General features: G+C 40.6%; 1 protein-coding gene across 13 annotated transcripts in view; it reads right to left on the bottom strand.

Annotated features, from left to right (window-relative positions):
* Positions 1–15,922: 15,922 nt before the first annotated feature.
* The window catches only part of THUMPD2 (THUMP domain containing 2), a 41,405-nt gene continuing 31,917 nt past the window's right edge, over positions 15,923–25,410 (bottom strand). For 8 of the 13 annotated variants that reach the window (XM_033175920.1, XM_033175926.1, XM_033175928.1 and 5 more), the window contains 2 exons: positions 21,633–21,741; positions 15,923–16,790 (listed from right to left, as the gene is read on the bottom strand). In XM_033175920.1, the coding sequence (XP_033031811.1) occupies positions 16,466–16,790; positions 21,633–21,741 (434 nt within the window). In that variant the 3' untranslated portion in view covers positions 15,923–16,465. The other 5 variants (XM_033175919.1, XM_033175918.1, XR_004428365.1 and 2 more) reach the window with 5 other exon arrangements.

Here is a 25,410-nt window from a genome sequence, read left to right as displayed (position 1 = left end):
AGGCTGGCGCAGCTGGGATGCTCACGCTGCCTGGGCACCCACCCCCTCCGGGTCTTTGCTCAGGCTCTTTCCTCTGCTGGGGACACTCACTCCTCTGCCTGGCTTATTCTGACTTTTCCTTGTGTCTCAGCTTCTACACAACACTCCCGGACACCTTCCTGAAACATGCTGCACTGCTTCAACCCCTTTCCTGATCAGTTACGCTCTGCATGCAAATTGCCTGGTAACCCCTAGCCAGATCATAGACTCTTACAAGGAGGAATCTGTGCCTTGTCCTGGTGCACAGCCCACCCAGTGCCTGGTACACCATAGGTGCTCTTCAATCTTTGTGGAATCAATACATGGATTCAGAGTCACAGATAAACTCTTTTCTTTCCTGGACACAGCTGACTCCCTTAGCACCAATTTTAGGGAGCCCATAAAAAATACACAGTAGTATGATGAGGCTAAATGGAAAGAGAATATAGCTTGGCAAGCAAGGAAGCCTCATTAGAATAATTAAAGGGACTATTAACCCAAACCAACCTAGACATAACTTAAAATGTGTTATGAACTACTATGGAACATTTATTTGATGGCTCAAACATTATTAAGTTAGTAACCTCAATATGGTTCTACACCTCATTTTAAAGCGTTCTCATTTACGTGCGTGTGTTTTAAATCTCTAATTGGAATTCTGAAAGGAATGCTTCAGAAATGACTTCCTTTGAATGCAAATAGCTATCCTGACCAAGAACACACTTAAATTGCATATGAATTTCTCTGGGGCCTTGCCCTTTGACTGGAAGAAGAGGAAGTTTTCTGTGCTGCAGGCAGGACAAACACAAATGCTTGAAGAGGCTCAGGGCAATCAAATGCATACTGGCAACTTGGCTATGCAATACATGCTCCTCTTAATATGCAACCTGTATTTTGCCAGGCATCAAAGCAAGATTTCTAATTGTCCTAAAACATTAGAATATGTCTGCCTGGAGCCCTTGTAAGAGGAAAACAGATTGGCTGGCTATAAAATAAGATAGCATTTTTTCTGTTTTTATTTCCCATTTTTTTCTCCCCTTCAGCCTTCACTGTAAAATATCGCCTGCTACTATAAGGTCTGGCTATGCTTGGTTTCTCTCAGGTCTCTAAGTGAATGTTTTGCAGAGAGGAAGGAGACAGGACCATGAGTCTAGAGCAGAAAGAACAAGGGAACAATGGTGAAGGTGAGGTTGCCAAGATAGGCAGAGGCTTGCTGGCCACAGTAAAGAGTCTGGGTTTTACTCTGGTAATAGAAAACACATGGCCTAAAAAAAGGATAATGATGTGATCTGATTTCCACTTTAGGACTATCAGTTGGCCAGGTGTGGTGGCTCACACCTGTAAGTCTAGTGTTTTAGAAGGCTGAGGCTGGAGGATCTCTTGAGTCCAGGTGTTCAAGACTAGGCTAGGCAAATAGTGCAATCCTGTCTCTATAAAAACATTTTTAAAATCAGCTGAGTGTGGTGATACATGCCTATAGGCTTAGCTACTCGGCAGGCTGGGGCAGGAGGATTGCGTGAGTCTAGAAGCTATTGAGCTATTATCCCACCACTGCACTGCACTCCAGCCTGGGTAACACAGTGAGACTAGTCTCAAAAAAAAAAAAAAAATTCAGTGTTTCCACTGCTGCTGGATAGAGAATGGATTTAAAGGGGCACAACTAGAGGTGAAAAACCCAGTTAGGAAGGAGGATGTTGCACAGGAACCCTGGAGACAAAATTGCGCCTGGATGGAGAGGGTGGTGATGAAAATGCAGAGGAGTAGGTGGACATATTTTAGAGATGGAATTGATTTGCTGGTAAGTTACATGGAGGTGGGGAAAGAAGGGAAGTTATCAAGGATGACACCTAAAGAATTTGTAGAGTTAGGTTAATTACTAAGGAAACTGCTTCTTGTATCAAAAAGGAGATAAAATAATTTGGGAAAAAGGGGGAAAAATTGCTAAGTTTTATGGTTAACTCGGTGTCATATAGATAGCGTTTATTTAATGGAGACTGGAATTGGAAATTGTAGTTGGGAAAATAGTTCAATGGCCCACATGCGCCTGCTTGCTATTTGACACAGCTGCCAGCTGATTCCTCTCTGATTTCCAGTTGTTTTCCAGAAGTTGTGCATCTCAGACCTGAAAATAGGATTCAGTTTAAGTGTGACCTTGATCAATTAGTAGTGGCTGGGAAGATTTCAGTCCAGGCACAAGGGGGAAAGATGTAGCATTTGTGAATGAAAGGGAAAGGCAGATGTCACATACTGGCCATCCCCAGTTTCAATCACAGCAGATAGACTGTTGTTCTGCTTCAGGTAAGCATTTCCCTTTTTTGGAACTCACTGAGAAATTCTGAGAATAAACTGCCACATCTTAGGGCTGATGTTCCTAAAGCACAGACCATTGTCCTAGTGAAGTGCTCATCCTGGTTGGCCCAGAGTCTGACCAGGCCACTGCCTTGAGTGTGGGTATGAGGATGGATGAACTGTACCTTTATGCTCATCAGGAAGTGTTCTAAATCAGGACCTTAGGGGTAAATTCCCTTAATATCTGGCTAACTATGAAGCGGCATCCTCTGGGGATCCTGGAAAGGGCATGGAAACCTTGCTATAGCAAGGGTGCACTGAGGCTCCGCTGGATCCTACAAAAAGGGTCTGGGCTCCCTTGACTTGTTCCCAGAACACAATCACAGCTCAGGGCATTTCACTCTTGAATCATGAAACACCTTTTACGTCCATCCTCATAACTTTGCCTGTCAGTCAGGTTGATTGTGATGAACACACAAATACTTGCTTTAGAAACTTGGCCACGCCTGAACTGAACTTCACCCAGCTGTGGCTTCAGTGGGCTTCAAATTCATTCCCCACAGGTAAAACACATTGCACTTATCATATTGGTTGAATCTGTTAATCACAAGAGTTGAAAATGAACCTAAAGACCCGAATACATTGTTGAAGTTTTCTCATTTCTCCTCTAAGCCCTGATTTGCCATTTGTTCTGGACTCTGTTGGTTGCTCAAAGAATAAATAGACATGTAAGTAAATAAAGCACTTAATTAATTAATTCTAAGAGGATGGCAGTGGAGCCATATTGTCAACTTTTAGGTCTCCTTCATTCTTGTAAAGATCAGACATAAATAAGAAGTGGCAAAGAAAGCTCAGATTCTCAAAAGCTATTCCAGCGCTGTTTCTTGGCATTGATGAGACTGAGTCGCTGAGTGAGGAACTGCCTTAGTATGTCCTCAGTGACTGTGTCAGGCTGTGTCCTTTATATACCATATCTTGTTATTATTTTCCCCTACTTTGTGGGTAGAGAAGCCAAGGCCCACAGAGGTTAAGTAATCTTCCCTAAGATACTAGCCAAGATTTGGTTTCCAGCTTGCTCACTCCAAAGTCCTTCCACCTTCCTGCACAGCATCCACGTCAACTACCCAAGACCCAGCAGCATTTCCATAGTGCGTTTCTAACCCTATCTGAGCCTACTACTGTCAACATCTTATACATCTAGCTAGGTTCACATTCCCCTGCATTTTCCAAGCATCCCTTTGGAAGTTACTGCTCTATAGTTTTTAATCAAGCTTCTATATTTCTAAGCCAGAGTGCACACTGCACTTCGTAATTCTGTAAAGAATGCCAGACCTATTTTTGTAAGCACAGAACCTCTCCTTACATGACTGACCTTCAAGAGACCCGGCAGTTTGCAGTAGCCTAAAGGTATGATAGCAATTTTAATTACCTTCTTGGCACTTCCCTCACAGAACATTATGAGAAATTCCCATGTCAGTAGGGCTGCTCAAAGATTTATATTTAAGTGGGTATATCCTCCTTGCTTTGTCCTGTGACAGCATCCCTGATGGCAATTTTTAAATTATTAGATGAAAGTAATTATTTAAAAAAAAAAAAAAAGAGGCTATCTAGCCTTACGGTTAGAGGTAGGATAGCAACTCAAAGACTCATGAATTTCCTTCCTTGCTCCCTGACTGTCTTGATGTGTGGCCCTGCAAGTCAATCATCTCTCTGGAGACATCCATGAACTAATGTGATTTCCAAGAATGGTGGTAATAACCACACACTTAAGAAGCCTGAAAAACACTTTGAACACCTCTACAAACTTTTATTTCCTTTATCCAAGTTGAATGTGAACTAATTTAAAAGACATAACATATTAAGTTACACTAACAATAAAATAAAACCATCTGATGTTGAGTCAAAACAAGGAAACATTCCAAGTTTTTTTTATATCTCAAGGAAAGTACAGTACTTCATTTCGTATTCTCCCTTTGAGAGACTGGTCACCGTGCAGTGACTTAGAAAATACCCCATAACCAAACCAAAACAAACCTCAAGACAGCCATGGAGGCATATGGAAACTATGATGGTCATCCCTCTTTGACAGCAGAGGAACAGAGACTTGGAGCACTAACCCGAGATCTCTCAGCCAGTTTCTGGCAGAAGGTTCACCTCCCCAGCAAGAAAGCCAGGTAGATTTTGAGGTCAGCCTGTCCAAGTAAGTATCTGTATTTCTACAAACACGTCAAGGAGCCTCTACTTTACAGACCTCTGTGGTGACAACGGTAAATTGCTATCATGCCAACATGTTTCTCAAATAAAATGGACTTGGGAATTGAAACTGAACCAATTGTGAAAGGTAATCTGGGGGAGATAATGCATGTGATTAGTGTAGTATTGACTCAAGAGATGAACCAGTTCTTAAAGAATTCTCCAAATAAAGTAACGGTTTAAAGAGTGTTCACGGGAGTAAGGGAATGGTTTTCAAGAGAAGTGAAATGAAGATGAGGAAAGACCGAGGGTGAGCTAGAGGGAGAGCCTTGTTGGAGCCATGCGGGGTGGGACGGGTGAGTGGCCCTCTTCTCAGAATCCTTTCCAAACCCCCCCAAAACCAGTTCCTTTGAGGAGCCAGATGAGTAAGAATACAATGAGTTAAGAGGAAATTCAGTACAATTTCATTATTTTTTAAAGCAATCAGCCTGTGGGTCTGTAGGCCCTGTGATACGCCTACATAATCAAGAAAGGTGTCAGAAAATGTCAATCTTTTACCTAGTAACGATTGAGGAGCTGCTTCTGTGTTGCACGATTCCATACATTCCAATATCATACAGGAAAAAGAAAATCTTCCTTCAGGGAAAGACAATTTGTTCTTGTTTCCTTTGTGAGACTGGAATGCATGGATTTGGCCAATGCGAGGGAAACTCGGTTCAGCATTCTGAACCTTTCTGGCTCTGTTCACTTGGTTGGCAGACGACCATGAAAAGTAACTTGTTTGGGATGTCAGTGGGTGTGGAGGAAATGCCAGTAAATGTGTGCTGAAGGAATGAGGGAATAAATGAATGACACATCACCAAGACGGTGATCCCTGGTCCGTGAAGCCGACTTGCTCCCTCACAGCCTCTATTTCTCAACGTTACTTTTCTTTTGTTGTTCTCAGGCTTTGCTTACTATTGTAGACTCAAACTCTTTGTGGTCTCTTTAGGAGCAGGTCCACTGTGGCAAAATGGTTCTGGGGCCTCAGCGAAAACAGGGACATCTCAATACTGTGGAACAAAGACACATGTGGTCAAATGAATGACCAGTTGTGTTCACTTGCTCATTCACATGTTCTTTCATTTGTCACATCCTACTATAGAGGCCCAGTATGTACCAGAGACTGATTCAAGTGCAGGGAATACATAGTGAATAAATCAAAGCTGCTGCCTTCAAGAAGCTGCCATTGTAAGGTGACAAAGGAAAAAAGAAAAAAATCTTCCTTCCGGGAAAGACCATTTGTTCTTTTTTCCTTTGTGTCTGTGTCAGAGAGACAGACAGTAATAAAACATGGCTTGTGCAGTAGGTGTTGGTGATATGTGCTATGAACAAAAAACGAGGTGGCTAGGAGAATAGAGTGCTAAGGGTGAGGGGATGGCCAGTTTAGGGAAGCCAGCGTTGGCTTCTCTGATAAGAAAACACTTGCGCAGAGAGCCTGAGCAATGCAGGTGACTTGAGGAATGTCCAGGAAGAGTAGACAGCAGGTACAGAGGCCTGGGATGGGAACAAGCTTTGCATGTGGCAGGGTCAGCAAAAGGTAGAATGAAAGGGAGTGTTGAGATGAAGTAAGAGGGAAACCAGGCTACCTGGCACCCTTTGAACACCTTTCCAATAAAACCCAAGACTTCGGGTTTCATTCTGAGTAAAATGAAAAGTCATTGGAGGATTTCAAACATAAGAGTGATATAATCTGATGTACAGAAAAACAGACAAAAAACCTTTGGCCCAGTGAACAAATTGTCCCATGTTAATTGGTTCCCATGTTAATACCCAGAGGCCAGTACTGGGTGTTTGGGTCTCTCTGGCAAAATACACGGTTAATGTGCCCACTCGTCCAAGGTGAAGTCAATCTCACATAGTGTAGAGATACCAAGGGCAAGAGTCACAAAAAGGCAGCTAGCAGGGTGACCCAAAAATGGTAGAAATAATGTGTAAGGGTAAGGAAGGGCCCTGGAGTAATTGCTGTCATTTGTTTCATCTTGAGCAGGCAGTAACTCACTGAAGAAACTTAATGAAAACTGACAATATTAAATGATTGTGGCATTCACATGGCAAAATTACACTTCAAATCTCCTGACTCTCTGGAACATAAGTTCATGGAATTTAAGATAAAAAGCTGAGCTCTTCATGCATGTTTTGTTTCTTTACATTTCCAACAATCCATAAACTTCTCTCAAATGTTTTCCTGGACTCAGCTCATTTTTCTCTCTCTGCCGAGGTGTTCCAGAGAGTGGTTTCATCCCTCCATTTCCAAAGGTCAAGGATATTCCTCTATCTCATAAGCCTGGACTTCTGGCTGGCATCCTCTTGCTCCTGCTCACATCCCTTTCAGAGAGCTGTCACAGCAGTCATTCAGGCAGGGCCAGTTTACCAAGGAGCATTTCTAGGACCTGACATGTAGCGAGTACTCACTGCCTGGTAGCTAATTAAATAAAGAAGCAAATGAATAAATGAATAAATAAAAGATTTGAGAAGGCTACAAACACTATGGGAAAATATGAGCATGCATTAAAAAAAAACTCACCTGGATTTCTTAATTAACAAGATTTTGCTAAGACTGCATCTCACCTAATTTTAGTCCAAGGGCTTTCTTGCATAGCTCTCTGAACAGAGTATTTATTTAATACCTAAGTGAGCATTTCTTCTCAAACTTCAGTATATTTTGAAAGCCTAATGAGCCTTAGCTTTTTGATTTTTTTAATAATACTTTAAGTTCCAGGGTACATGTGCACAATGTGCAGGTTTGATACATAGGTATACATGTGCCATGTTGGTGTGCTGTACCCATCAACTCATCATTTACATTAGGTAATTCTCCTAATGCTACCCCTCCCCCAGCCCCCCACCCCTCGACAGGCCCCAGTGTGTGATGTTCCCCGCTCTGTGTCCAAGTGATCTAATTGTTCATTTCCCACCTGAGTGAGACCATGTGGTGTTTGGTTTTCTGGCCTTGTGATAGTTTGGTGAGAATGATGGTTTCCAGCTTCCTCCATGTCCCTGCAAAGGACATGAACTCATCCTTTTTATGGCTGCATAGTATTCCATGGTATATATGTGCCACATTTTCTTAATCCAGTCTATCATTGATGGACATGTGGGTTGGTTCTAAGTCTTTGCTATTGTGAACAGTGCCGCAATAAACATATGTGTGCATGTGCTTTTATACTAGCATGATTTGTAATATTTGGGTACATACCCAGTAATGGGATTGCTGGGTAAAATGGTAATTCTAGTTCTAGATCCTTGAGGAATCACCATACTGTCTTCCACAAGGGTTGAACCAATTTACACTCTCACCAACAGTGTAAAAGCATTCCTATTTCTCCACATCTTCTCCAGCATCTGTTGTTTCCTGACTTTAATGATTGCCACTCTAACTGGCATGAGATGGTATCTCATTGTGGTTTTGATGTGCATTTCTCTGAGACTTAGCTTTCTAGGTTATATAGGAAGTTGGTGTCTCCCTGGAGAGCTGTCTGCCCTTGAATGGTTTCCGAGTGTCCCTTTGATTCACTGTTCTCAGATCTACAGGCATTTATTTATTTCCCCCTACCAGGAGCTAGTTCAATTGAGTTCAAAAAATATTAATTGTTCTTGTCTGGGCCACACCCTGTACTCTATTCTGGAGGAGGAAAAAATGCTATAAAATAGTACTCCATTTATTTGATATCCTCAAATTTTTATAAATTTTCAAAAAGCTTTATAGTTGTGTGCATTTAATAAAGATATTTTAGCAGAAACTAAAATCATGATTTAATTCTGCAAAGTACACGGAGATCATTAGTACTGCTACCTCTTATGATCTACATCACTGTCACTCCAGGTCAAGAAATGGATTTTTCTTGGATTTTTTAATCCATTGTTTGTTGCATTTCGGTCACACAGTCCACCCCTACACGTTTCTTCTTTTCTCCTAAAGACGTATGTAAGGTTTAGGCAGACGATGACAAAGACTGTATTATTCAAAATCTTTGGGAAGCCAAAACATTAAAAATGATTTTGGGGAGGGAGTGCCAAATACTGATAAAATAGACACCTAGAAAATATGGTAAAAGAAAAAATGCAAAACATTTGGAGGGACTCCACTGAGAATGAGATGTGCAGAGCCTGCAGGGCAGGAGAGTGCTTCAGTAACCTTGGTGTGTGGCACAGGGACCCCAGTTGCAATCAACAGAATAACTCTAGGTTGTTCGGCAGAAGAGGAATTCATTAAAAAAAAAAATTAGAATGCTCAAGAGGGCCAGAAAACTAATCTAGGGGACTACACAACCAGGAACACCATCCAAACCATATAACAAGATGGTAGTTTCAAAGATCCACTGCCACCCCTGCTGGGTAGCCACATGATAGCTTGCACCATGGATATTGAACCCTGAAAGCTGTCCTCTACCCCAGCTAGCCCCTAAGGCCAGATGCTTCTGCTGCCTGTCCCCCAGAAAGTGGATTCCATGGTGCCTGGTTCCTCCGCATAGCTTACATCTGAATCCAATGATCATATGTCAGTGTCTGGCCTCCATTCTACCTATAACATAGGTTGGAAAAGCTGGTGTTCTGGTTTCTGCCTTGGAGAGGCGGGACTCAAACATTGGAAAATATGATAATTTACCACTTTGATGCACCCTTTGGATGCCCAACATCAATATCTGTTCTTAATTTGATATTTAAACTTCCTCCAAATAACGAATATTTGCATGTAAAATATGCAATTATACTTGACACAAAAATCTGCTCATCTTCTCGCCTTCTGACAAGGGTAACACATCCATGTCAGGAACATGATTTCTGGGTGGCTTCCAATCCTCCTCTAATTCCATCTGACATTCTGTAAGTTAGGGTTTACATTGTGGGATGGAACTCTTAAATTGGGAGAGAGTTGAAAGTCATCCTACTCTTGACCAGACAGGAGCTGGTGGATATTCTCTTCTTTTGCTCCTTAAGCAGACAATTCTGGGTTGCATCCTACACAGCTCTTCAGAGGGGTCCTACAGGATCAGATCCCAGCTTCTCACTGTGGTGATCTGCTCAACAGTGTATCCTTGGATTACCTTTTCCCCTATTTCTCTTTTACTCCTTCCAGTAGCCAGCTCCCAGAATAAATTATCTCCAAGAAAACCTTTGTCTCATCTCGGGTCTTGGTAAGAACCTAGGTTAACATTGGGTTCTAGACATACCTTTCTCTGATTACTAGGAGCAAACACTCCAGCCCACATAGTTCAACCTGTTTGTGTGTTTCTGTCCAGTGGAATCAATAACCCAAAATAATTGGGTGGCAGTCTTACCTCTTAATTCAATGGCTTCTTGTTGTGTTTGCTGACAGAAGAAATCCTCTTTTGGGAACGATTTTGAAAGGAGTAGGGTTTCCACGAATGACCCTGGGTGCTCAGAGTAGATTAAATGGACAATGGCAGCTGGGAATTTGGGGGCACCTCTTTTCGCAGAAAAAGGGGCTGACTACATTCAAGCTCAGATTCTCATACAACTGGTGGTTTTCCCCTTGCCTCTCCCTGGCAGGGAGACTGTAACATATCATGTGTCCTTAAGATCACTAGGTCCTTCAAGTTTCCCAGGTGCAGGGCAGCTGGCTTTCCAGACAATTCCTGTAAAGTGCTGATAGATCAAATCCAGACTGCCTGGCATCAAGATGCTTATGCATTTCCCTAGTGAAAGCTCCTTTCTCACAGTTGCCCTGTAAGAAAGGAGACCCACAGGCTGGTGGCAGTAGCGGTGGTGGTGGTGTGGTCATTTGTTCTAATGTAACTGATCTTTCCAAGAGATGGAGAGACCAGTGGATGGTATGGAATATGTCTTGACTTTTCATGCAATAGGAGACAGCACTGAAGGTTCCCACCTGGAACAAGAGGCATTGAGACCTCTAAGCCAGGGAGCCCAGATGCTCTAGTGATAAGATGCAAACATTTTAATAGGGTAATTAGGAGTGATGTAGTAACAGGTACCACTCTCACTTCCAGCTCTTGGGCTCTTCATTCTGACTACGGGAGAAATAGCACCATCTATTGGCTGTTGGTTCATAGCACACAGAGTATCCTGTATGGGGGCACCTCAACTTCTTAAGGAGTTATCTTCCTGCTGGCACAATAACTGGGTGTTCAGTAAGCCATTCCATCATGCCATAAGGCCTTGTGCTTCAGGTTATGGAACACATGGTAAGACAAGAAATCCCATGAGCCTCAGTCTCTTGTCTCACTGTCATCCCCGTAAAATGAGCTCTTTAGTGAGAAGCACTGTTACATGGAAATGAATGATAGTGAATAAGGCAATTTGTTAACTTCATGGGAGGTGTTGTTGGTATCCAAATACAGAGTAAATAGTTATTCCAGTGAGGACTAATTATTGCCCTCTTCACAAGGGGAGGGTCTTCAATATAATTCCCCTCCTGTTTGTAGTTGTTTTAGTTCATTTAGTGTTGCTATAATAGAATACTTGAGACTGGGTAGCTGATAAAGAAAAGTTGTTTATTGAGCCCATGATTCTGCAGGCTGAAAAATTCAAAAGCATAGTGCCACATCTGGTCAGTTTCTGGTGAGGGCCATGTGCTGGCTCAAAATATGGCAGAGAAGCAGAAAAGTCAGTGGGTAGGTGCAAAGAGAGCAAGATAATGTCTAGGAAGCAGAACTTGCTTTTACAACAGTCAATCTCTGGTAACTAATCTAGTCCTGGGAGAGTGAGAATGAACTAGCTCCTTCAAGAGGGCATTGATCCATTCGTGAGGCAATCTATCGACATGACCCAAATACCCCTATTAGGTCCAACCTCCCAAAACCATCATGTTGGGGATCAAATTTCAATGTGAGCTTCCAGGAGGACAAACTCAAACCAAAGCAGTAGTGTTACATAAAGTCTCAGGGTTGGTCACTGCTGCTGGAAATTAATCAGCAGTGGCAGTAGCCACATCTTGGTGAGAAGTCCTTGTTGGGCCAGTGCGTTGTTTCTGTCTGTCTCTGCAACCATTGTCTATGGGGCCACTGAGCAAGCCCCAGGATGGCTGGGGAAAAGGTAGGGCACTGGGCAGGCAATCTTCCAACTACATATTTAGAACCTCCTACACATTATGGCCTCTTGAGCCATTCCAATAGGACACATATATTCACCTATATTGGGGTTTAGTATAAGATGTCCATCCACATTCCTCTTCCCAAGACCTTCTTTCATGTCCCTGACCATCCATCTAAACTGACACTCATGAGGATGACATGGTGAGGATCTGCCTCTGAGGCCATCTCTCCTTCCAGGAAAAGTACATAATGTGGACAACTCCAAGTCCTGCTCCCTGGGAGGATATCCTTTCCCCACTGTCTTTCCCTGAGTGGGGCTGCAATTAAATTCCCACAGGTGCCAGCAAAACTTGCAGAGTCATCTGTAAGCCATATTTGACTTTTTTCTCCTTGGTGAACTGCGCACTGGAGATTCCCCATGAGACCATGGCTATGAGGGAAGGGTGAGTGTGGCAGGAGGCACACTGAGAGGAAAAAGCACTGACTGCCCCTGGAGCTCACGAGTGCAGTCAGCCATGTGGAACTCAGTGCTGATATATACCACTCCCATCTGATGAGGATGTGCTGCTGGGTGGGGTCCGTGTGACTTTTGGCTTGGTGTGTCATTACTTCAAGATGGGCAGCTTAGGTCACATGGTCACCTAGTATCCCATGGTCAAGCCCTCAGAAGCAAGTCCCAATAGCAAGTCAAGAGTTATTTCCAAAAGGAGAATAATTACTTGCATAAAAGAGTTTGGCTTTGCTCCAAAAGCTAAGAGGCTGCAGCTGTGCTTCCTCTACTGGGATTTGCTGCAGGCTCCAGACACCTTCCAGGTCGGCCCCAGTTGCTCTGGGCACCATCAGCTCTCCTGGGTCTCTAAGGGCATTTGGGAGCTGCTTACAGTAGGGCTGGTCCAACTGCAGAGCCATCTCTTGCCCAGCCCACAATTAATAGTAAAAGAGTCAGAGCAGCAAATACAAAGCTTATGTAGTCTGCCTTCAGATGCCAGAGAGTTCCATCAACATCTGTGCCTTTCTCAGTGGTGGCACTAACATCTGCAGCTCCTACAAATATATGGTATCACCTTTGCCTATTTTGGTAGGAAGGGGAACCTAAGGAGTGTGAAGCAGCCCTTCCAAAAATCTATACCCTTACTCCATGGATCAGAAAGCCATTATGGGTATTCCACAACTGCTGAGGGTAGCTATTCCAGCTACAGACTCAGACACTGGGTAAATTACTGGATGGTTTTTCACTGAGAAAGTTGAAGTAGTTGAAAGAGAACTTCCACAGTCTACCACCACCACATCCGCCCACCTTCCAGCATCTGCTCCCACTTATAATCTGTTCTCTTACAACACGTGTTTCTGTAATGGGCATTAAATCGAATATTGCTAAGTAAGGAGATGATGTCACTCTAATGTGGAAACTGGGTTGGTTCATACATGATTTTTTTTCTTTAGCATGTTAAAGCTTTGTGTCACCAGGCAGGAACAGTTGAATGCGAAGGATGCCAATGGAATGAGTTGAATGAACAAGGTGCGGAATAAGGCACTTGTTCTGGTTCACAGGCTTTTTCTGGTTCATCTTGGCCACAGGTTCTGCCTTGGCCAGGCAGACAGTGCTGGTTGTGTAACTCAGCATCTCCTTTCTTTATGCCTAAGTCTATAAAGGTGACACTGCCCTTTTCTTGAAAAGGTGAAGTCCTTATTTACTTACGTATTTCTTAGAAATAAAATGTCTTAACTGTGCCAATATTTTTACTACGATTGGTGTTTGTTAGTGTTCAGGTTGCAAAACTGGATGTTTGCAGTGGTTTGCCCTAACCAGAATTTGTTTTTTTCATAAATTGTTATTTTTAGTGCATAAATTTGAGAATGAAAAAATTTTTAGGAGCATATTTATCATACTATAGCTGAAATGTCTGTATGCTATCTTCCTACCTGTAATTGTGAACAAATTATCATGTTCCTGTCTAAAGTTAATTCCTCCAATTGTGGACTGCATTTTATCCTCTTATTCAAGAACACTGCTCTAGCACTTATACCTTTTTTCCTATTTCATCATCTTTTCATCTTTCCTGGAATTCTCTGTAACATAAAAAAAAAAGCTACTTCTCCCAACAAATCTTTCTCTTGCTTCCACGTTCCTTACCAATCTACTACTCCTATTTCTTTGCTTACCTGTTCTACAAAACTAGTTGTAAGAACTGTCTATGCTCACTATCTACAGCTCTCTTCCTATTTTCTCTTAGTATAAGATGTCCATACACATTCCTCTTCCCAAGACCTTCTTTCATGTCCCTGACCATCCATCTAAACTGACACTCATGAGGATGACAAGGTGAGGACCTGCCTGGTTTTGCAGTCTGGTTTTGCCCCCCTTCCATTCCACTGAAAGCCCCATGGTCAAGGTCATGAAGGACCCCTTCACTGCTAAAGCCAATGGTCAATTTTCAGTTCTCTTACTTGGGTCAGTTAGCAGCATTTATAGGGTTAAATACTCCTCCTCTATACCCTTTGTTCATGTTTTCCAGGCAACCACACTAGGTTTTCTATTTCACTGGTTGTTCCATCTCAGTTTTCTTTGGCTATTCCTCTTCTCCTCCCAACCTCTCAGTATTGGAGGAATTCAGGGCTCAGCCCTGGTCTTTTTCTTCTATTTCCAAACCTTTGGTGATCCAATCCAGTTTCATGCCACCTAAATACTGAAAATCCCCATAATGTATCTCCAGAGCAGACCTTTTTTCTTAAACTGCAGACTCACATATTCAATTGCCTAATCAACATCTCCACTTTGTTTAATGCATATTTCAAAATTAGCAAGTCTAAAACTGTCTAGCAAGCAAGTCTAAACAAGATCTGCTAGTCTGGACTGTCTAGACTAGTCTAAATTAGACTAGTCTAGACTAACAAGTCCAAAACAGAACTTCTGATATTTCTCACCAAACCTGCACCCTCTGCAGCCTTTCCTCTCTTAGCTGATGAAAATGCTATTGTTCCAAGTTCTTGGCTAAAAGTCTTCTGTCATTCCTGTCTCCTCTCCATTTATCATACCTCACATCTAACACATCAGCAGATCCTTCTGGTTCTACTTTCAAAATACATCCAGAATCCATGTGCATCCTACCAACACTACTGTTACCATCCTGGGGCAAGCTACCATTTTCTTTTGCCTGAATTATTGCAAAAAACTCCCAACTGATCTCTTTACTTTCACCCTTCTGTTACTACAATCAATTTGTAATATGGCAGCTACAGCATCATTTAAACATAGTTAGGTGACATCACCTATTCAAAACTCTTTCAGTGGTTTTGAGTAAAAGCTAAAGCCCTTAAAATAGTCTTCAAGGCCCCATCTGATTTAATATACCACCTCTACTTGCCATTCATTACCTTGTTAACCTAATCTCTCATCCTCTATCTGCTGTATCCACTAGATGCCTGGAGTATCTCTCTTCTCTCTCAAGTTGTGGTAATCAAAAATGTCTGCAGACGTTACCATATGTGACCAAAAGTCGCCCCTGACTGAGACCCTTGCTTTAACCCAAGGAGTAAGGACTACAGGAATCTTGCTTTTTCTTTGAGTTGTGAAGTTCTACCAAAAGCAGACAGCCCACCCCATAGTGCTTGTATTCCTCAGGTTTTTGGTGTTTCCCAGAGCATCAGGTAAGCACAGGCATTATAAACTGTTTCACCATCACATGCCATTCACTTTCTGTAACACTAGCTGTATCCTCACTGCCTTTAACCCAACCAGGCCAGATAACGAATAACGAATTCACATTATTGGGGGCCTCTTGCTTGAAACCCCTCAGAGTATCAGTCGCCATTATCAGAGTCCCAGCTGTTAACAACACAACCAAATTTACTTAGTTTTAGCACAAATGAAATGCATTCAAGATTAGTAGGTGGCTCTCAGAATTTCCTAGGAAGGCAAGAGAGGGAAGCCGAGTGGTGGCTACATAGCCAAGAGCAGTGCTGAAGCCTCAGGAGAGGAATGTCCTGGTGAAGACCACTTTGTGCTGCCACTGGGTACAAATGCCATAGCTTGTACATGGGTGCATCTGATACCAGGGGCCCAGGTTTCCACACCCTAGCTGGAAAACAGATTTTATGACTTCTGCTTTGGAGAGGTGATTCACAGGGTGGAAAATTTCCCAAACATAGGAAAGTTGTTCAAATACCACTAAAGCTGCCAAGAAGTTGAACAATTGTATCAGACTACTGAAAAAATTAAACCAGAGCATATATTCTCCTTAACTTACTGTTTCTTTTTCTCAGGTAGTGAACATAAGAAACAAACTGAATTTCTACAAATAAGGGTGAGGTGACAATCTATGAATGCTTTTAGAAAAAAAGCAAATTTCATTTTCCATCATGTTTTGAAGGATACTGGCTTAATTTTAATTCAGTTATTATTCTCACTGTTGGTTTACATAATAAACATATAAAATGTACTGCAAATACAAATTATTTTCATTCCAATGGAGAAGAAAATTACAGGCTCAAAAATCAATTTTAATATCAAAAGAAGTTACATATAAAGGTTTTTACATTTCCGAAAATCTGATAGTTAAATATCCCCAGTCTGGTATTGATTGTGATACACTTAGGTGAACCCCTGAAAACTTTTATTTTGAAATTGAAGTTTTTGCTCAGAAACCGAGCAGAACTTTTCACATTCTGACAGAATATGAAACTTAAGTCTAAAAAATATTCGGTAACTTTTTTGTCAAAAACATTAGGCACTTTAGAATATAAAGCAGAAACTCTTACCAAGTACGTGTACCCAACAGCCACACCTCCTGTCTTTGGGGGAATTTGGTTACCTGGAGCTCTGTGGGTACTATATGAATCCTAGAGACAGCAAACTTCTGCTGTACAGCTAACTTACAAGGGCCTGAACCCCGCTGATGGCAGCGAGCCTGCTATAGTCCAGAAGAGTGCGACTTCTTATATTTACACATGAACGCATCTGTCTTTCCAAGGCTAACTTTGTAGCATTCCACTGGTAGCAAGGAGCCAAATGGTGACATTCTGTCTAAGAACTCATGGTTCCTGGCTTCGAATGAAGTTGACACTGTCTTGGATGCACCAGTTTTTTCTTCAGGATTCAAGCACTTTTTAATTTCAGGTTCATCTGTGTGACTGTCCTTGGAATTGAAAGGGATGCTGCTCTCTTTACAATCTGTAAGGCGCCTGTGGTGATCTTCACTAAGCAACAATACAATGGTTCCGCCAACATGAAGCACTCTGACAAAAAAAAATGGTAATTGCTATCTTTCTCCCTTTCTAGACAACAAACAATCCCACTTCATTTAAAATATTTCGTGTTTTTAATTTGAAATTTAATTTCATCCATTTAAATACAAGGATTTTTCATAATTAGGTAGTATATTCTATAATGTATATTCATTATAGTAATTATGAAATCCCTAGTACAAATCTGCTTTAATTATCTATTTTTACTCCACTTAAAAGGCAAGCCTCAAAGTAATTTGTAGTCACAGTCTAATAAATGATTATACAAAGGAAAAGGCGAATGACAGAATCTGAAAGACTGCATGTATTAAAAGCAGTAGGCTGACAGCAGAAGAAAGTTAACAGGAAAGAGTTAGGACATGAACAAAGAAATGGCAAAGGAAAAATCAGAAAAAGAAGGGCAGATCTTGAAACGTCAGCTTTTTTTTTTTTTTTTTTTTTTTTTTTTTTGAGATGGAGTCTCGCTCTGTCACCCAGGCTGGAGTGCTGTGGCCGGATCTCAGCTCACAGCAAGCTCCGCCTCCCGGGTTCACGCCATTCTCCTGCCTCAGCCTCCCGAGTAGCTGGGACTACAGGTGCCCGCCACCTCACCCGGCTAGTTTTTTGTATTTTTTAGTAGAGACGGGGTTTCACAGTGTTAGCCAGGATGGTCTCGATCTCCTGACCTTGTGATCCGCCTGTCTCGGCCTCCCAAAGTGCTGGGATTACAGGCTTGAGCCACCGCGCCCAGCCGAAATGTCAGCTTTTTGAGGAGAATGCATTTACTCATTATCAAAGTCTGTGTAGCACTTATGTGGAAAAAGTGATGAAAACACTTGCCTGTGTCCCGCACACAGCCCTGGAAGTTGCTAAGAGATCACTGAACATCTCTTTGGAAGACAGAGGCAACTAAAGGGAGTGAAATGCTACAATCAAGGCAGGCACGAGGGGCTTGGGAACATGAGGTGGGTCCCAAACCCGAGCATGGGAGAAAGGGGAGCATTTCCCAGAGGAAGATACCTGTGCTGTGAGTTAAAAGATAAGCAGGAATGAGCCAGGCAAAGCGACGGCAAGCGGCTGCAGCAAGGGAGGATGCTGGAAGCAGAAAAAGCAGCAAAGATGGGAGGAAGTGGAGAGGAGGCAGCTCTGAAAGCAGCTCAGTGGGTGGGTGAGTCAGAGCGGGTGGGAGGTGGAGGGAGGAGGGGAGTAAGGAGTTCAGCTTGGAATTTGCTGATGTACCTAAGGAACACATAAGTGTGGATTCCACCAGACAGCTGGATACACAGCCTGGAGTAATGGAAAAGACCAGGCCTTGAGGTAAAGATATAGTAAATGGTAGCTAAAGCCATAATGGTGGATGGGATCATTTGGGGTGGCAGTACAGGTTGAGAAGAGAAAATGGGACAAGGAGCAGAGATTTCATGTTTTAAAAGTGACAGAGGAGAAGACCCATGAAATAGACATCCTCAGAGAAAATCTGGACAACGGTGATGTCACGGAAGCCAAAGAAGTACAGTTTCAAGAAGGAAACAGTTTCAACAGTGTTAAATGCTATAGGGTCGGCATGGTGGCTCATGCCTGTAATCCCAGCATTTTGGGAGGCTGAGGCAGGAGGATCGCTTGAGCCCAGGAGTTTGAGACCAGTCTGGGCAACATGGCAAAACATGTCTCTACTAAAAAAACACAAAAATCAGCGAGGTGTGGTGACGTGTGCCTGTAGTCCCAGCTACTTGGGAGGCTGGGATGGGAGGACTGCTTGAGCCCAGGGAGCAGAGAGGTTGCAGTGAGCTGAGATTGCACCACTGCACTCTAGTCTGAGCAACAGAGAGAGACTCTGTCTTTAAAATAAAATAAAAAATATATAAATACAATAAAATAACAAATGCTATAGGACTAATAGGTGATCAGGATTATGAGAAATCATCAGTGACCCCAGGGACAGCAATCCAGGAGCAGATGCTCATCTGCCAGGGTGGAGTGGGACTGGAAAGTGAGGAAGCAGAGGTGTCAAGTGTAGACTATTATTTCAAGAAGTTCAGCTGTACAGGAGAAGAAACAGAGTGGCAGCTAAAGGACCAAGAGTTAAGTGGAATCTGCCTCATGCCCAGCAAAAATCTAAGAAGCTTAGGTAGCATTCCCTAGTCTAATCCATCAGCAAAGCTACACAATTCTGTCTCTAAATTGTATCACATATTTGTCTACTTCATTCACAGTTTGCCGGGCCCACAGCAACAATCTGGTAGACAGGTCTTGTTTCCATTCTTGTCGCCCCTCCCACTCTGTCTTCCATTTCCACACAGAAGACAAATGTAAATTCTCTGCTAACTCCTCAGTTGCTCGCACTGTACTTCAAATACATTCTAACCCCCTTACTCTGGCAACCAAGGTTCCTACACAATCTGACCCTCACCTACCTTTCTGATGTCACAGCCTGCTTTCTTTGCTTACTGACCTCCTTCAGCTGCTCAAACTCACCAAGCTGCTTCTCACCGTAGGACATTTGGACTTGCTGTTCACCCCGCATTTATCACTTATGCTCATCATTCACGTCCCACAGTCAAATATCACTTTCCCAGAGAGGCCTTTCCTGACTACCTAGCTAGGGTAACCACTACTTTTCTCTCACTCTAAAGCAAAACATTTTGTTTTATGTCCATCACAATACCAGTCATGATTTGATATTATCCAGTTTGTTTACTGATTAACCATCTGTCTTCTCACAATGAATGAATGGGCAGAGACCTTGCCTGTCCTATTCACTGCTGTAATCCGCAGGGCCAAGTACATGGAAGTGCATAGGAGATGCAAAAACTTCCAAACGTGTCTGGGGAAGGGATAAATGAATCTCCTGGAAAGAACCAGATGAGTAGGCAGATGATTTTTAAAAATGAGAAGTGGGCAGAGTGTGATCCTTGAAGGAAGGAACTGAGAGGATAAACCCTCGCAGGAAGAGGGAAACCTCTTCTACTGAGCTAGGAGGAAGTGGATGGGAAAATGAGTACTCCTGAAGACATCAACTGAAATAACTTTTTGGGGCAACAGTTTAGCAATAATGTATCAAAAATATGAAATGTGCATAACCTTTGACCCAGCAATCTCACTTCTAGGAAATTATCCTAAGAAGACGTAATAGTAGAAGTGGTAGTAGAATAATAGCGATAATAATGGTGATATAGCTAATATTTATTGAGGATTTAATATGTGCCAGTCAGTTGGAAATGCTCTGTATTATATATCATTTAACCTTCAGAATTATCTTTCTAAGTATGTTCTATAGCATTGTCATTTTGCAGATGAAGAAACTGTGGTACTGTGGTGCTTGGTCGTACAGTTAAGTTTGAAAAACCATGCAAGGATGTTCAAAGAATAGTTTTTTATTAAAATAAAAAATTGAGGATTATCTAAATATTAATCCATAAGCACTGGTTGCATAATGGTACATACATATAATGTGGCAACCACTGAAAATTATTATGTATATGATAACAAATGATCAGAAAGGAGATTCATGACACTGCTGAGTAGAAAAACAGCAATGTTACAGTATAGTAAGTTAAAGATAATCCTATTTATGTACAGTAGAAAACATGTATCTTTTTGTACATATATACATGGCAAGATGCCTAGAATTTTCTCTATCTAAAACACATGGCTCATATTTTAAATTGGTGACCCATTATTTACACAGCAGGCTCTTGACATCTATGTTATCAAATGCCCAGCTAAACAATTTAATATCAACTGAACTCTTATATTCATGTTCATTCATAACTATATGCATTCTAGGTTCTCTTCTTTACCAATTTAGACAATCAGAAAAATGCATATCCATGCCTCATTGTTTCAACCTCTCAAAGAAATGCTTCCATTGAATTATATTCCCTTACATCATTAGAAACCATAAGATGAATACTTTCACATTTTCATTTCACAGCTGCTATAGTTTGGATGTTTGTCCCACTATACCTCATGTTGAAATTTGACCCCCAGTGTTGGAGATGGGGCCTAATGGGAAGTGTCTGGGTTACGTGGGCAGATATCTCATGAATAGAGTAATGCCCTCCCTGTGAGGGGCGATGAGTGAGTTCTCACTCTATTAGTTCTAGGGAAAGCTGGTTGTTAAAAAGAGCCTGGCACCTCCCCCTTCTCCCTCTTGCTTCCTCTCTTGTCACGTGATCTCTGCACACTGGGCTTGCCTTCTGACATGAGTGGAAGCAGCCTCGGGCCCTCATCACAAACTGAGCAGATGCTGGCACTGTGCTTCTTTTACAGACTGCAGAATCAGTAATCAGTGCAGTAAACCTGTTTTCTTTACAAACTGTCCAGCCTCCAGTACTCCTTCATAGCAACAGAAAATGGACAAAGACAACAATAAATAATAAAGGTGTTGCCCATTCTATGTTATGGAAGGTTCCTTATGTAACAGAATTTTGTTCTGTTGTTTAGTAGCTGAGTGATCATAAGAAAGTTAATCTTTCTGTGCCCCAGATTCTCATCTGTTACGTGTGGTGGATTAACACACAGAAGGCAGGTTTTTTTTTTTTTTTTGGTGAGAGATGGAAGCAAAGACATAAAATTTTGCTTCAGACCACTGAAATATAGGTCACTATTTCATACATTCAAATCTCAGTACATAATAGAAAATTAGTATTTTTTTTGAATAAAATTTATAAGATGATATGGATAACATTTATTTCAATTATAAACTTCTGACTTAAAACCCTTAGAAAATTAAGCTACAAAAACTTTGGGAAATGACTACAAGGCAATCAGACCTTAACTGAAGAGCTATGATGTATTTCGGTTAAATGCCCAGTAGCTAAAAAAATTATGAAAATAAATTCAGTAACTTACCTTTCCATTTCTTGTAGAATGCTTTTGATGTCTTTTCCTAACTTAAACTTTTTCCCAAATGGAATGTCAGAAATAATAATATCAACACTTTCTGAAGGCAATGGCAATTCTGAAATACAGAAATCAGAGAATCCTATTACAGTAAGGTCAAATATTTACAACCTAAATAATGAGAAAACTGAAGTACACAGGATTATTTTTGCATAATAAAATTTAGGGTTGCTAATATTGTTTTAAAGTAATTACAAGAGCCCAAAATGCTTTCACAATCACTAATGATAAATGATAGTTATTGTAGTCTGTTCATCAAAGATTGGTTTTTCAGATACAATAAAATGTAAGTTAAGCAGAATTTTAAATTAACCAGAAAACTCAATTCTCTAAATATACAGCTTGTATAGAAAGCTGCTAGCTCCACTAAGTTGCCTAGAAAAATCTTCTACAAAATTATATTCTACAACTTTCATTTCCTGTTTTAAAACTGTACATTTAGATCTACTTGTTTTTGAGGGAGACGATCCATAGCTATGATTGTATTTTTAAAGGAGAACTTGGAAGGTTAAGAATATCTATTAAGTCCTAAGACTAGAGAAAAGGCTATATAATCAATAATCAACACAATGATTATCACTAAAAATTATAGTGTCTGATTATTCTAAATTGCTTTATTATCTTAATGTTTTCTTCTCAGAAGTTACATTATCAGAAGGTTACAAAGACTCTACCTTAACATCCACATCTTCTGGATGTACTTTCCACTTTACTTATTTTACTTCTCATCCATCTCCTAAATTAAGTTAAATACTCATAAGACGGATGTCCCAGTTTTCCTTTTGAATAGTACCTAATTTTGCAGAAATGTAATGAAATTTAAATAATCTTCACTAAATATCAAAGGTTTCTGTTGGTAGGAAATTCAATAAAAAATGCTTTGTAATCTGGGAAAGTCTAATGACTACTTGCTAGATCTCTCCTAGTTCTAACCCTTATGTGGGGTTAACAGAAGAAGAGTAGATTGTTCAAAAAAAAGTAAGAGGATAATATTCTTTTAAGCTGAGACAGGAATTCCTTTTTTCCAAGTTATGTTTTAACCTCATGGTTTTAGGGTGTTGATATAGTACACATCCATTTACAAAATGATTAAAGACATATATGGACAATGAAGGCAACCATAGTTCTCAAATGTTTTATTTATGAGGAAGCATGTAGTAATTTACTTTTGAATTTAATCCCAAGTCTGTCTTTTGCCTTATACTACACAGAAATACAGTACCTACATATGAGTTAGCTGCCCATTATGTCCAGGTTTAGTGACACTAATTTTTTTCTTCTGAGTCTCCATTTTTATTGGGAACTTTGCTGCTCTATATTATATAATATGCTAAACTGCTTTAAATAATTTTAGAAGTTGAATACATAAACTTCATATAGATAGAAGAGAATAATTTTTAAAAAAAATCTCCAGAACTAAGTTGTGTCATCTTCCAATAGAGCATAAAATAAAACTTTTGTTGATGTGGTTGAGAGCATAAGCTCTGGTGTCAGACAGCTTGCATTTGGCTCTGCTGCTCACGAGCTCTGGGACTCTGGGAAATTACTGCTTCAATTTCTTCATTTGTAAAATGGAATAAGAATATGTACCTCAGCAGTCAATAAAAGAGGTAATATATGGAAGACATGTAACAGGGCCTGGCACAAAGTAAGCACTCAGTAACTGTTAGCTGCTTTGTGGTCATTATTTATAATGTCCCTCTCTGATGTCAATGGGAGATGACAGCCAGGTGGAAACCAGTGCACCATCCTTCAAAAAAGCTTTGCAGAACACAGTATCCCCTTCTCTCTCATTCTTGGGCATCCAAGGTTGAGGTTCTCTCTCATTCTTGGGCATCCAAGGTTGAGGTAAGGCAACTACTTCCAGGTGGGTCTCTCTCCTACTCTCCTCTAGCAGTGGTTCTCAAAATGTGGTCCCCACGGCAGCAGCATCAGTATCATCTGGAAAGTACAACTTAGTGCGTATTAGAATCAACTGAAAGGTCTTTATAAAACAGATTGTTGTCCCCACCTCCATAGGTGTAGATGCAGATACTCCTAGAATCGTGAGCACCTGACCCATATGACTCAACATACAGTAAAATCTTTTAAATTATTAGATGCTCTGAATACTGCTCGTGAACAAAAAATTTGCTTGTAACTAATGAGCTAAGATTCTGAAATAGAAACATAGCTCAAAACAAGTAAAAATCATCTCTTTTTTACATCTCTGCAGGATGATTCAAGAACATGAAAAAAAATTTAGTTTTAAAATACCAGTTGTTTTGAAGAAAAAAAACCTGCCCTATTTTTCCTACTTCCAGGAGAAAAATGGGTAAAAATTCCCTAAAACTCAAGATTATGGCCCCAAGATACTTTCTTCCAAAGGGATTTATGGGCCTTCAAGATGTCTTTTCATGCATATATTTAAACTAAAGACCAGGTTCACTGAGCACTTTTATAAAATTGAGAATATCCTTCTTCCTATTTTTGTTTCTTGTTCTTTCTGCTGTTTATTCTTTCTATTGTCCAGGTTTATAATATATTCATATTCTGTCTCCTAGCAGTAATTCCCATAATTGTTTAAACTTAGTTCTACAGTTAATTTCATCCTTATCACTAATCATTTTGCCTTTATTTTCTCCATTTCTCAGCTGATTAATCTCTTGATCCCTGGATTAAATACTATTCCCCATAGGGGCTTAGTTGTGAAATGTTGTCTGAACTTTTTCATATTTCAAAATGTTTGGCTTTAAGATGATGTTTTGGTTAGGCATAATATTTTTGGGTCACACTTTGCTTCGGTAACTTTGTGAATAACCACTCTTCTATTGTCAAATGCTCTGTAACATCTTCTTTCCATTGTGGCCAAAATATATTTTGAGGTTTATTGCATTCGATTATGACCTTCTCTTGTTTGGTTGTTGCATTTGTTTTTTTGATGATTACTATCCTTTTTCTCATTTCAGTAAGTACAAGAGGGCGTAAAGCTTCCAATGAAATTTCGATCTGCCGTCTTAAGTAGTCCATAAACATTAGTCTTAAACATGTAAAATGTAGTCTGGCATCTGGATTGAGTCACCATACAATTTACAGACCAAATGAACATTTCTGAGACGCGAATGCTAGAAATAACTATACTATTTTATATGAAAATCATATGCTTGAAATATTTGAAATATTTACTATCCAATAAACTGGCTTATTATGGTGGCCCTAAAAACATCTGTGCAAAATGAAATTTTTAAGTTTAACAAAAGACTATTTTTTTTGAGAAAAAATAATTTGCCTACAGTGCTAATATCTGAACAAGTTCTGGTAAATGAAGTATAATTTCAGTTCAATTTTTTCATATGGGAAGGGCAAATATTTCAGCCCTCCAGTTCAGTCCCTCCACTGACAGTGCCTTTGACAAATATGTTCACAATACAAAACGCAAATTACCTCTATTATTCTTTTAATTGTTTTACCAAATTTAGATGATACAAAGTTAAGGCCTTCACAATTTCATTCCATTCCATTCTAGACAACAAATTTACCCAATTACAATAAGGAAAGTCATCAGGAGATTCTTTCCATACCATATCCAAAGTAAATTTACAGAATTTCATAATTAAGTCTTGTGCATTGTTGAGCTTTCAGTAATTTGTTCATTTCTTCCTTTGGGTTTTTAGGAAAAGATGATCAATGTCTTCCTGCTGCCAGCTTTGTTTTTAACAACTGTAATTCACCAAAAAATTCAAACCTA

Source organism: Trachypithecus francoisi, unplaced genomic scaffold (genome assembly GCF_009764315.1).
Source record: "Trachypithecus francoisi isolate TF-2019V2 unplaced genomic scaffold, Tfra_2.0 Lachesis_group17, whole genome shotgun sequence".
NCBI lineage: Eukaryota > Metazoa > Chordata > Mammalia > Primates > Cercopithecidae > Trachypithecus > Trachypithecus francoisi.
The sequence above is the reverse complement of the archived record's forward strand: the minus strand, read 5'-3'. Positions and strand labels throughout refer to the sequence as shown.